The sequence below is a fragment of the Belonocnema kinseyi genome, chromosome 4, assembly GCF_010883055.1.
Source record: "Belonocnema kinseyi isolate 2016_QV_RU_SX_M_011 chromosome 4, B_treatae_v1, whole genome shotgun sequence".
NCBI classification, from domain to species: Eukaryota; Metazoa; Arthropoda; class Insecta; order Hymenoptera; family Cynipidae; genus Belonocnema; species Belonocnema kinseyi.
This window is the reverse complement of record NC_046660.1, coordinates 17,803,671-17,818,040: the sequence shown is the minus strand read 5'-3', so window position 1 is coordinate 17,818,040 and position 14,370 is coordinate 17,803,671. Positions and strand designations below refer to the sequence as shown.

At 21.6% G+C, this 14,370-nt stretch overlaps 1 protein-coding gene across 1 annotated transcript in view; it reads right to left on the bottom strand.

Annotated features, from left to right (window-relative positions):
* Positions 1-14,299, bottom strand: part of LOC117171573 (transcription initiation factor TFIID subunit 8) — a 15,322-nt gene extending 1,023 nt beyond the window's left edge. Inside the window, exons 1-4 of the mRNA XM_033359009.1 lie at positions 14,121-14,299; positions 8,698-8,984; positions 4,209-4,359; positions 1,881-2,018 (exon numbers count right to left, since the gene is read on the bottom strand). Coding sequence (XP_033214900.1) covers positions 1,881-2,018; positions 4,209-4,359; positions 8,698-8,984; positions 14,121-14,268 — 724 coding nt within the window. The 5' untranslated portion in view covers positions 14,269-14,299. The remainder of the gene's footprint in view (positions 1-1,880; positions 2,019-4,208; positions 4,360-8,697; positions 8,985-14,120) is intronic.
* Between the last annotated feature and the right edge of the window lie 71 nt (positions 14,300-14,370).

Genomic DNA, 14,370 nt, shown 5'->3' with positions numbered 1-14,370 from the left:
AAATTTTTAATTTAAAAAAATTAATGTAAAATTAAAGAGATGAACTTTCAAATAAAATGATGGAGTATTCAAGCGGAATATTAATAGTTGCATTTTTAATTACAAAATTTTTTTTCAAAACTGGAAAAGATAAATTTTCAAATAAAAAAAAAAAGCATTTTGAAGTAATAATGGAATGGTTAAATTAAATCTACAAGAAAGGCGATTTTTCAACAAAATACATGAATTTTCAACTAAAAAATCCATTTTTCAACCAAACAGTTGAATTTTCAACTTAAAAATATACATTTTCAACCAAAACGATTAATTTTTTAAACAAGAGTGTAACTTTCGACCAAGTAGTTTAATTTTTAACTAAAATTAATCTCTATCAAAGAATACAAATTTTTAACTAAAAATATAATTTTTCAAAAGAAAAAAAAAACACTTTAAAACAAAGTGATGAATTTTCAACTAGAATAGATGATTTTTAAACAACCAGATGAGTCTTCAACTGGAATAGTTGAATTTTTAATTAAAAAGGTGTATTTTCATAACAGAACATTAATTTTCTACAAAAAAAACAACGATTTAAATACACATTTTTAATTTTGCGAACGTAAATATATTCACCATTTTGAATATATTTTCAAATAATAAAATAATAAAATGCCAAGAAGATATACAGCAAAAAATTTAATTTCCAAATGAAAAAGATAACTTTTAAACCAAAAAGAGAATAGTTCAATTTTCAGCGTAAAAAATAATAAATTTCAATCACAAAAAAAACGCATTTACATACAAATAGTTAAATTTTCAACCACAAAAAAAATGTATTTGCAGAAAAATAGTTAAATTTTTAAGCAAGTATATATTTCAACCAAAAATTCTTTTAATTGTTGATTAAAGACAGTTTAGTTTAACCAAAAATGACGAATTTTCAACCCAAACGATCAATTTTCAAATAAAAAAAAGAATCTTTCAGCGAAATTGTAAAATTTTAAATTAAAAAAAAATGAATTTCTAACAAAGGCTTTAAAGATTAGTTTTCGATTAAACAGTTGAATTTTCTACCAAAATAATAAAACTTTCAACCCGAAAGACAAGTCTTTAATAAAGAATTGAATTTTCAGGTTTTTAAATTAAAAACGACGTGGCGCGAAAGTTTCCATGTCGAAACCAAATTGAAATAAAAAAATATTTTGATACTTAATCCTGACGCTTCGAAATCAAAGTTTCAATTTTTTTCCCCATTTTTTAAACCAAATTTCTATAGGCAAAAAAATTCTAGCAATTTTTTTGAAAGTAGAACTTTTTCCGTTATTTGTTTACTTGCATATTTTTTTTAAAGGGTGTCAGTTATTAAAATTAAAATTTACAAAATTCTTACTCAATTAATTATTAATTAATTTAAACTTTACGTTAAAATTATAATAAAAATATTAAATAATAAATTTCATTGAATTAAAAAAATTTTATCCACCACTAAAAACTTTATTTTAAAGTACTTGTGCCAAAACTTAGGTTTTGGAAAAAAAAAGTTTTCTATAATTTGAAGAATTGAAAAAACGTTATCAGTCATTTCCCATGAAAGAAAAATCATTAGACTTTTAGAAAAAAGTTTAAAACTTACGAAAAATAAAGATTTTAACAATACTTTTTGTCATCAGATTTTTTTTCTGTCGCTTCTCACCAATTTTTGAGAAATGGTGTGATAATTTTAATGGTTAGCGCCTCGATATAATAATAATTTATTGCAATTGAAAGGAAAAGAGATATGAAGTTGTTAAATAAAAATAGGTACAATTTAAAAAAATATTAAAGTGATTCAAAAGACGCTTTTGATTTAAAATTAAAAAATATTGTTAAAGTTTGAAATCACTTTAAGATTTAACACTTACCTTCTTCCTTAACTTTGATCACTTTCTTCTTTTTAAGAGGTTTCGGTTCAAATTGATATTCTGCTTCCAGATCAAAAACTTGATCCGTGGGCAAAAGTGGACTAAGATAGCTTGGATGCTGTGGCTTACAAGCAATCACTGAAATAGTTTAATTAAAACATAAAAAAAGAATTTTTTATATAAGTTTTAGATTATAATTAAACAAAAACAGATTTCACCGCCCAAAATTATCTCAAAACAGGCAAAATAGGGTGTATTTTCACAAAAAAAGGGGCATAAATTTTTTTAAATAAAAGATTTCAGGTCGAAATATTTTGCATTTTCAACAAAATTGTTTGTTAACCAAAGAGAGGCATTTTCATAAAAAAGTCGGGGTTTCAAGCTAAACAAAATTAACTTTTAAACTCGAAAAGATGAATTTTCAAATAAAAAAAGATAAATTTTTTAGAAGAAATAGAATAGCTAATTTTCCACCAAAATAATAGAATTTATTTCCAGTTAAAAAAATTAATTTGAAACAAAAAAAAAGGAAAAGAAATTTGTAATAATATAATTCAATTTTCAACCAAAGAGACCAATTTTTAACTAAAATGACAAATCTATACTTGGAATAAATTTTCAATTGAAAAAAATAATTAATTTTTTAACCAGAAAAAACGAATTTTCAAAAAAAAATTACAATTTTCAACCAAAGAGACTGAATTTTCAACTGAAACGATGTATTTTTCAATAACAAAAATAAATCTTTAGTAAAGAAGTTCGAATTTCAAAAAATGTTGAAATTTGAAGCCAAAGAGGTGAATTTTCAATTCGAAAATATACATTTTCAACAACAAAACTCAGTTAAAAAAAATAGTTGATTTTTCTACCAAAATAATATATTTTCAGCTTTTAAATAAATTTTGAACAAAATATTTGAATCTTCAACCAAATAGTTGAAATTTCAATAAAAAAATTTAATTTTTAACAAAAAATGGAATAGTTAAATATTCAGTTAAAAAAAAAAAAAAATTATCAATAAAGACAGATTTTCAACTAAATTGTTAAAAATATCAAGTAGATGAATCTACAAACACAAAGCTAAATTTTCAACCAAAAATCGAATAGTTGATATTTAACCAACAAAATATTTTTAATTTAAATATAAAACAGTTGGATTGAAAAAGACGAATTTTCTACGACAAAGTTAAAAATTCAAATAAGAAACATAAATTTTCAACAAAATAGTTCAATTTGCAAATAAATAGTTGAAATTTCAATAAAATTTAATTGTTCAAACAAAAATGGAATAGTTAAATTGTCAGTCAGTCAATCAATCAAATGAATTTTGAATAAAGTAATTCAACTGTCAGTCAAGTAATTGATTTGTAACTAATATAATTAAATTTCTACCTAAAAAGACGAATTTTTCATAAAATAGTTACATTTTCCACTGAAAAATATCAATCTTGAACTGAAAGCGACAGAAATAATTTTTTAGCTGAAAAAATTAATTTTAAAGAAAAAAAAAGAAAGGAGGAATTTTCAACAAAGTAACTTAATTCGTAATCAAAATAGATTCATTTTAAACCAAAAATGACCTTTTTAATTTACAAAAAAAAATTCTAGAAAAATAAAAAATAAATCAACCCAACAAGACGAATTTGCAACGAAAAGAATAGTTGAATTTCCAACCAAATGGGACACATTTTTAAGCCAAAAAGAAGCATTTTTAACCAAGAAAATTAATTTTCCAAGAAAAAGACAAAATTTCAACAAAATAATTTAATTTTTAACCAAAAAGTGAAAATTTCTAACAAAAAAAAAAAAAAATCTACAAAAACAATATAATTTTTAATACAAAAATAGTAGAATATTTAATAAAAAAAGACGAATTTGCAACAACAAAGAAACAGTTAAATTTTTACCCAAGAAGATTAATTTTTCAAACAAAAAGGACGAATTTTTAACCAAATAATTTAATCCTTAATAAAAATAGATTAATTTTTAACCAAAAAGTGGCGCTTTTAATCATAAAGGATTAAAATATTACAAAAATAATAAAATCGTCAATTAAAAAAGACGAATTTGCAACAATAAAAAACAGTTGTCCAAAAGGACGAATGTTTAACAAATCAGACGAATTTTCCCTAAAAAAACAAACTTTTTAACCAAATATTAAAATTCTTAACCAAAATAGATGAGTTCTTAACAAAAAACAAACAAAGTAAAAATAGGGAGTTTCTCGAAAACAAAATGAACAAATGCCTAATTTTGTTTAAAATTGGAAAAAAGGGAATAAAGAAAAGATTATGAAGTCTGCAAGAAAAAAAAAATTATTACACTTACAAGGAAACATGCTGTTATCTTCAGTCAGAAACAAGCTATGGGTGTCGCCAGTTTTAGCAACAAATTTCGTCAAAGCTCTTTCGATATCACGTTTCTGTGTCGACGCTTTTTCTCTAATCGCTTCGTATTCTGTTACGGGTTGCTTGTGTGTCTAGAAAAATAAACAACACATCGCTAACTGAATAAACTTTCAATTATTCAAAAAAATTTTTTAACTAATTATACTTTTACTAAAAAGATGACAATAAAGATTAATTTTCTACTGAAAGAGATGCATTTCTAAGAAAAAACATAAATTTTTGAACCAATTAGTTGAATTTTCAACTAAGAAGACTAATTTTCTATAAAAAAAAACACGAGTTTTCAACAAATGACATTAATTTTCAAACAAAAAGATTAATTTTCTACTAAAAGAGACGCGTTTTCAACAATAAATATTAATCTTTAACTAATAAGTAGCATTTTCAACCAAGGAGATTAATTTTCTATCGAAAATACGAATTTTCTACAAATTACATCAATTTTCTACTAAAAAGTTGAATTTCGAACTAAAAAAGATCAATTATTAACCAAAGATAGAACAATTCATTTTGTTACAAAATATTCGAATTTTCAAAAAAAAAAAAAAATTCAGCCAGGATTAAGATTAACTTAAATAAAAGAATTAAATGTATTTAATAAAAGATACATTTTCAACAAAACGCATACATTTTTAACCAATAGTTGAATTTTCAAACCAAGAAAATTAATCTTCATTCAAAAAAGATGAATTTTCAACAAATTGCATACATTTTCAAACAAAAAGTTGAATTTTTAAACTAAAAAATATCATCTATTAACTAATTAAATATCATCTATGAAACTGTGCAAATTTTTACAAAAAAGTCGAATTAAAAAAAAAGAATTTTTAAACAAAAAGTTGGATTTTTAATATAAAAAAGTTAAATTACCAAGAAAAAAATAATAGTTGAGTTTTCTTTTGGGAAAAACTATTTTTCAATTTAAAAAAAGCATTTCCTACAAAACAGTTGAATTTTCAAAAAAATAAATAAATTTTCAACCAAGAAGATTGATTTTCTACTAAAAAAGATGCATTGTCTACAATAAATATTAATTTTTAACCAGTTAGTTGAATTATCAAAAAATTAGATCAATTTTCAACCAAAAAGTTAAATTTTTCAACTGAAAAAGATAAATTATTAACCAAAAAATAGAGCAGTTAATTTTTTTTACAAAAGTTTTGTATTCAAAAAAAAAAAAAGAATTTTCAGCCGAGAAGATTAACTTAAATAAAACAATTAAATTAGTTTAATAAAAGATAAATTTTTAACAAAACGCATACATTTTTAACCAATTAATTGAATTGTCAAAAACTGAGATTAATTTTTATCAAAAAAGACGAATTTTCAACAAATTACATCAATTTTCAGCCAAAATGTTTCACTTTTAATATAAAAAGATAAATTACTAATCAAAAATAGAATAGTTAAGTTTTTTTTGGCAAAAAAATAATTATGAATTAAAAAAAAACCTAGTTTTCTACAAAACTGTTGAATTAAAAAAAAGGAATTTTCAACAAAGAAAATAAATTTTCAACAAAACATTAATTTTTTTTGTAAACCGTCGAATTTTCATCCAAAAAGATGAATTTTCTTAGTAGATTAATTTTTTAATAAAAAAGACGAATTTTCTACAATAAATATTAATTATTATCCAGTTAGTTGAATTTTCAACAAATTAGATCAATTTTCAACCAGAAAATGTTAAATTTTTCAACTAAAAAAGAGAATTATTAACCAAAAACTAGAGCAGTTATTTTTTGTACATAAGATTTGAATTTTCAAAAAAAAAAAAAATAATTTTCAACCAACCTTCATTCAAAAAGATGAATTTTCAACAAATTGCATACATTTTCAACCAAAAAGTTGAATTTTTAAACTAAAAAATATCATCTATTAACTAATTAAATATCATCTATGAAACTGTGCAAATTTTTAGAAAACAGTCGAATTAAAAAAAAAAGAATTTTTAAACAAAAAGTTTTATTTTTAATATAAAAAAGTTAAATTACCAAGAAAAAAATAATAGTTGAGTTTACTTTTGGAAAAAACTATTTTTCAATTTAAAAAAAGCATTTCCTACAAAACAGTTGAATTTTCAAAAAAATAAATAAATTTTCAACCAAGAAGATTGATTTTCTACTAAAAAAGATGCATTGTCTACAATAAATATGAATTTTTAACCAGTTAGTTGAATTATCAAAAAATTAGATCAATTTTCAACCAAAAAGTTAAATTTTTCAACTGAAAAAGATAAATTATTAACCAAAAAATAGAGCAGTTAATTTTTTTTACAAAAGATTTCTATTCAAAAAAATAATAAAATAAAAACTTAAAATAAAACTTAAATAAAACAATTAAATTAGTTTAATAAAAGATAAATTTTTAACAAAACGCATACATTTTTAACCAATTAATTGAATTGTCAAAAAATGAGATTTATTTTTATCAAAAAAGACGAATTTTCAACAAATTACATCAATTTTCAGCCAAAATGTTTCATTTTTAATATAAAAAGATAAATTACTAATCAAAAATAGAATAGTTAAGTTTTTTTGGCAAAAAAATAATTTTGAATTAAAAAAAACCTAGTTTTCTACAAAACTGTTGAATTTTTTACTAAACAGTTGAATTAAAAAAAAAGGAATTTTCAACAAAGAAAATAAATTTTCAACAAAACATTAATTTTTTTTGTAAACCGTCGAATTTTCATCCAAAAAGATGAATTTTCTTAGTAGACTAATTTTTTAATAAAAAAGACGAATTTTCTACAATAAATATTAATTATTATCCAGTTAGTTGAATTTTCAACAAATTAGATCAATTTTCAACCAGAAAATGTTAAATTTTTCAACTAAAAAAGAGAATTATTAACCAAAAAATAGAGCAGTTATTTTTTGTACAAAAGATTTGAATTTAAAAAAAAAAAAAAAATTTCCAACCAAGAAGATTAATGTTCTATCAAAAAAGACATATTTCAACAAATTACATTAATTTTCCATCTAAAAGTTAAATTTTGAAACTAAAAAACATCAATTGTTAACACAAAATGGAATAGATAATTTTTTTTTTTGAAAAAAAAATATTTTTCAACAAAAAAATTCATTTTCTAAAAAACAGTTGAATTCTTTACAAAAAAAGTTGAATTTTCAACCAAGAGGAATAATCTTCTATCAAAAAGACGAATTTTCAACAAATTAAAAAAAAAGAATAGTTGAGTTTTCTTTCTGAAAACACTATTTTTCAATTAAAAGAAGCATTTTCTACAAAACAGTTGAATTAAAAAAAAATGAATTTTCAAACAAGATTAATTGTCAACAAAACTGATAAATTTTTAACCGATTAGTTGAGTTTCCAACCACGGTAATTAATCTTTTATTAAAAACGTCAGTACAAGATAATTTTTAGTACACAGAAAATAACTAATTTTCTATAAAACCGCCATTTTTACGAAATAGTTCAATTTTCAACCAAGAAGATTAATTTTCAACAAAACGCATTAATTTTTTCACAAACATTTGAATTTTAAACAAAAAAGATGACTTTTCAATAAACTTTATCAATTTTTAACCAAAAAGTTAAATTTTTGAACTAAAAAAGATCAACTATTTACCAAAAATAGAAGATTAAACTTTTCTTTCAGTAAAAGATCAATTTTTAGTAAAAAAAAAAAAACAACTAATTTTCTATAAAACTGCAAGATTTTACAAAACAGTCTAATTGAAAAAAAAATTAATCTTAAAACAATAAGATTAATTTTCAACAAAAATAATAAATTTTTAACCGCTAGTTTAATTTCAAACGAAGAAGATTATTCTTCCATAAAAAAGTCGAATTTTCAACAAATGACATCAATTTTCAACCAGAAAATTTAGTTTTTCAACAAAAAAAAAAAAGATGAATTATTTACCAAAAACAAACCAGTTAATTTGTTTACAAAACATTTGAATTATCAACCAAAAAAATGAACTTTTAAGAAAGAAGATCAATTTAAATAATAGAATAAAATTAATTTATTCAAAGATTAATTTTCAAAAAAACGCATACATTTTTCACCAATTAAATTATATTAATTTTCTATAAAAAAAAAGATTATTTTATTTACAAATGACATCAATTTTCAACCAAAAAGTTAAATTTTAAAACTAAAAAAAAATCAATCATTAATCAACAATTGAACAGTTAAGTAATCATGGAGAAAAATATAATTTTCAGTAAAAAACTAATTTTCTACAAGACAGTTGGACTTTTTTACCAAATAGATTTATTTAATACCTAATTGTTGAATTTTTACAAAAAAAGTTGAATATTCAACCAAACAGTTAAATTTTCAAACATCTAAAACTGAACAAACTTTATATTAATTAAAAAATAAAAAATGATTAAAACTAGAATTAAAAGATGATAAAATAATGATCAATTAAACTTACCGCAGTTCTGATATAAGCGTGTGGATCTGGAAAAGATGGTAAATGACCGGGAATATGAGGAGGATGATTCTTTTTTATACCGGCCTGTAAAATATTTAACTGCTTTGTTTGCGTTTGTTGTTGAAGTTGCGGCAAAATTGTCCGAGTTGGCCTCATTGCATAAGTACTTATGTCGTCTATTCGCATTCCAGCATTTATTAAAGCAAGAATTAAATCCGCTCCCAAAACTTCGGTTCTACCGGCTAACTCACAGTAATTTCGCGAAGACTGTCCCATTTCAACTATAACTGTAATTTAAACAACTCTAATATTTTAAACAGCTACATTTTTCATCAAAGAGATAAATTTTCGACTAGACAGTTGAGTTTTTAAGCCAAAAAGTCGAATATTTTAGAAAACTGGTTTACTTTTTCGTCCGAAAGGATGAATTTTAAAATGAGAGATAAATATTAAGCCAAAAATCAAATAGATAAATTTTCAGTTAAAAAAATTAACCAAAGGGATGAATTTTTAACTATAATAATGCATCTTCAATTTAAAAAATGTATTTTCAACCATAAAAATTGATTTTATACAAAAAATATGTTTTTTTAACAAAATACATGAATTTTCAATAAAACAATAATTATATTTAAAATTTAAAATTAATTTTCAACCAAAATGAAACGAATTTTCAACAAAAATATTACATTTTCAACCAAAAAAATGAATTATCAACTTATCTTTAAACAAAAACATGAATTTTCTAGCAAAAAGGATGCATTTTCAACAAAAAATGCATACATTTTCAAAGAAAAAGTTGACTTTTTAACTAAAGAAGATAAATTTTTAACCAAACATGGAGTAGATACATTTTTAGATCGAAAATTTAATTCTTAACAAAAAAAAAAGAATTTTCAATAAAATAGCTAAACTGCTATTCTAAAGAAATAAATTTTAAATTACAATGATACATCTTCAATTTAAAAAATTTATTTTCAACCATAAAAATTAGTTTTCTACAAAAACAAAAACGAATTTTCAGCAAAATACATGAATTTTAAAATAAAAAAATAAATTTGCAATAAAAATTGGGATAGTTATATTTTAAGTTAAAAAGTTAATATTTAAATACAAAAAACGTAATTTGCAAATTAAACTCTTAACTTAAAATCTTTAACCAGAAAAAAAAGAATTTTTAACAAAGAAAATTCATTTTCTAGAAAAAGAATGAATTTTCGACAAAATACATGAATTGAAAAATTAAAAAAATCTCAACACTAAAAAAATAAGTTTTCAGCAAAATAGTTACATTTTCAACCAAAGAAATGTTTAGTCAACCAAAATCATGCATTTTTCACCAAGAAGATTAATATTCTACCAAAAAAGACGAATTTTCAACAAAATGCATAAAGTAATTACGTTTCTAGTTTGAAAAAGTAATTATTAACAAAAAGAAAAGTATTTCCAATAAAATAGCTAAATTCCTATCCAAAGAAATAAATTTTCAATTGCAATGATACATCTTCAATTAAAAAAACTTATTTTCAACCTTAGACATTAGTTTTCTACAAAAACAAAAACGAATTTTCAGTAAAATACATTAATTTTAAAATAAAAATAATAAATTTGCAATAAAGAGATATTTAAAGTTAAAAAGTTAATTTTTAAACACAAAACACAGAATTTTCAACTTCAATTCTTAACTTAAAATCGTTAATCACAAAAAAAAGAATTTTCAACCAAGAATATTAATATTCTACCAAAAAAGGCGAATTTTCAACAAAATGCCTAAATGTTCAACGAAATGGTTGAATTTTTATTTAAAGAAGATACTTTTTAACCAAACATGGAGTAGTTACGTTTCTAGTTTGAAAAAGTAATTATTAACAAAAAGAAAAGTATTTCCAATAAAATAGCTAAATTCCTATCCAAAGAAATAAATTTTCAATTGCAATGATACATCTTCAATTGAAAAAACTTATTTTCAACCTTAGAAATTAGTTTTCTACAAAAACAAAAACGAATTTTCAGTAAAATACATTAATTTTAAAATAAAAATATTAAATTTGCGATAAAAAATGAAATATTTAAAGTTATAAAGTTAATTTTAAACTTAAAGAACAGAATTTTCAACCAAGTAAATTAATTTTCTAAAAATCAATTTTCTACAAAAAGAAAACGAATTTACAATATTACATTTTCAATAAATATAATCAATTATCAACTTAAATTGAGAATCTTTAACCAAAAAAAGGGAATTTTCAAGCAAATATTTAAACTTCTAACCAAAGAAGTGAATCGCCAAATAAAAAGATGCATTTTTTACCAAGAAGATTAATATTCTACCACAAAAGACGAATTTTTAAAAAAATATTTAAACTTTCAACCAAGGAAATTAATTATCAGCCAAAAAGATGAACTTTTCTTTCTCATTCATATTTTGATAAATTAATAGTTTTAATTTTAATTTTTTAATTAAATTTAATTTAAAGGATGAATTTTAAAATAAGAGATTAATTTTCAACGAAATTGTTTAAAAAATCTAACCAAAGGGATGAATTTTCAAACATAAAAGCTAAATTTGCAGCGAAAAATTAATAGTTGATGTTGCAACTAAAAATATATTTTAAATATGAAATAGTTAAATTCAATAAAAAAGGAAGAAATTTCAACAAAATAGTTGAATCCTTGACTAAACCTGATTAATTTTCAACGAAAAATTTAAACTGCCAAACAAAGGAATAAATTATGAACCAAAAAGATAAACTTTTCTTTTTCATAAATATTTTGATAAATTAATAGTTTTAATTTTAATCTAATTAAATTTAATATAATGATGAATTTTCAAAAGAGACATAAATTTTCAATCAAAAATCAAAGAGTTAAATTTTTAGTTGAAAATTAATTTTCAACGAAATTGTTTAAAAAAATCTAACCAAAGGGATGAATTTTCAAATAGTTGAATCCTTGACTAAAACTGATTAGTTCTCAAAAAAATGATCGTATTTTTAATCCAAAAGATGAAATTCCAACCAAAAGAGATAAGTTCTCAAATAAGAGTTGAATTTTATACCAAGACAGATTTTTTAACAAAGAGGGAGAAAAATACATCCTAATTCTTGAATTTTTCAGTTAAAAAAATTAATTTGATACAAATGATTGAATTATCCACAAACTAGTTACATTTTTACCAAAATAATGGAATTTTTAATCCAAAAAGATGAACTTGCAACAAAACTGTTGAGTTTTCAAAAAACAAAAGACAAATTTTCCAACCACAAACGGACTGGTTAATTTCTCAACTTAAAATGAATAAAAAAAATAATTAATTTTCAAAAAAAGAAAAGAATCTTTAACCAATAATATAAATTTTCAACCAAAAATTAAATAGTTAAATTTTCAATTGAAAAATTGATTTTCCTCACCCAAACCCAAAAAAATTAAATTTAAAACAAAAAAATTAATTCTCGCCAAAAAAGTTGAATTTTCAACGCAAAAATAAGAATTTTCAAGGAAAGAGTACAATTTTTTATTAAAAAAGATCAATTTTTCTAACTAAATCGTGCTGGTTAAATTTTCGACTTAAAAATGAATTTTTAACTACATATTTTACTTTGGTAGAAAATTAATATTTATGATTGAAAACTCAATTTTTTATTATTAAAAATTCATGATTATAGTAGAAAATTAAACTCTTTGTTTGAAAATACATCTTTTTGGTCGAAAATTCAAGTATGATTTAAAAATATAAATTTGTTTTTAAATGAAGATTCATCATCTGGTTAAAAACTGAATTATTTTCTCGAAATTGTTTTTTAAATTAATTTTTTTAACTGATAAATGTAACTACTTTGTGTTCGGTTAAAAAATCCTATTTTATGGCAGAACATTAATCTTCTGGGTGAAAAATTTGTCTTTTTGATTGACAATTCATTATTTTGGCAGAGAATTTAATTATTTCATTGAAAATTAATTTTTTTTCAAGGTTAAAAATTATTTCTTTACTTTGAACATGACTATTCCACATTAGGTTCAAGATTTATCTTTTTTTGTTAAAAATTCGTCTTTTTCTTAGAAAATGACATTTTTTTGTTGATACTTTTATTAATTTTTGACTGCAAATATAATTATTCTATTTTGGGTTGAAAAATGATATTTTTAAGTTGAAAAATCATGTGTTTTGTTGAAAAATCGTATTTTTATTATAGAAAATTCATTTTTATGGTTGAAAATTAAATTCTTTGGATAAGAATTCAACTATTTTGTGAAAATAAAAATGTAATGACTTCGTATTTTGTTGAAAATTCATTTTGTTTGCTAAAAAATTAATTTTCTTGGTAGTAAATTCATCCTTTTTGGTTAAAGATTCCTTCTTGAAGTTGATAATTCATTTTTTAGGCTGAAAATGTAATATTTTCGTAGAAAATTCGTTTTTCTTGGTTAAAAATTAACTTTTCAACTTCAGATATAACTATTACATTTTTTATAGAAAATTCATCGTTTTTATTTTAAAATTTATGTATTTTGTAAAAAATTAAATTTGTTAGTACAAAATTAATTTTTATGGTAAAAAATACATTCATTTCTTTGGATGACAAATTAACTAGTTTATTGAAAAATATTTTCTTTTTGTTAAAAATTAATTGTTTAAACTAAAAATGTGACTACTCCATGTTTGGTTACAAACTTATCTTCTTTAGTTAAAAATTCAACTATTTGTTTAAAAATGCATGGATTGAAAATTTATCTTTTTTATTTAAAAATTCATTTTTTTTTGTAGAAAATTAATTTTTATGGGTGAAAAATATGCTTTTAAATTAAACATTTTTTATTATAGTTTGAAATTTAAAAAAAATTCTTAACTGAACATTTACCTATTCTGTGTTTGATGAAAAAATCTTCTTTTATTGAAAATTCAACTGTTTGTTTTAAAAGTTCATGCATTTTGTTGAAAATTCATCTTTTGATGTAGAATATTAATCTTCTTGATGAACAAAAAAATGTGGTTGAAAACTTGTTTTTTGTGGGCAACAATTTATTTTTCAGATTTAAATATAACACATTGGCGTTGAATTTTTTTTTAATTTAAAAACTCATTTTGTTGTTGAAGATTTTTTACTTAAATTGAAAATTGATTTCTTTCGTTAAAAATTTATCTTTTTGGATAGAATATTAATATTATTTGTCCTGGTTTTCCGATAAATCCATCTGCTAACTTTATTTAAAAAATAAAACCAATCCTAACCTCAAAATTTTTCACTTTTCCAAAGCAAAATATCACACAAAGTTATTTATAAAGACCATTTCAGATAAGACTTTTTATTTATGCGGTAAATAATGACTCGAATTACGTGAAATTTGACAATAATTGTCTAAAACTATAAAAATGTCGAGAGTATTGCAAAAGTGAAAGAAAAAATCTTTTATAGATTTATACTCACAAGATTGAAGCATTTCCGTTAGTGTTTCCACAGCATCTTTATCCGCAGAATCAAATCCCGCTTCTACTAAAAGTGTACAAATTACACGATTTAACACTTTTCTTCGAGTATTAAATTCTTCCATTTTTTCTGTGTTTACGAGCATCATCTTCGAGAGTTTAAAGGTAAACTAAATTTGACAATCACTGACTTATGCTCCATATAATTTGAGAAGCACTGCTCTCCTCTGATTGGTTGCCTTTCCGAAAAA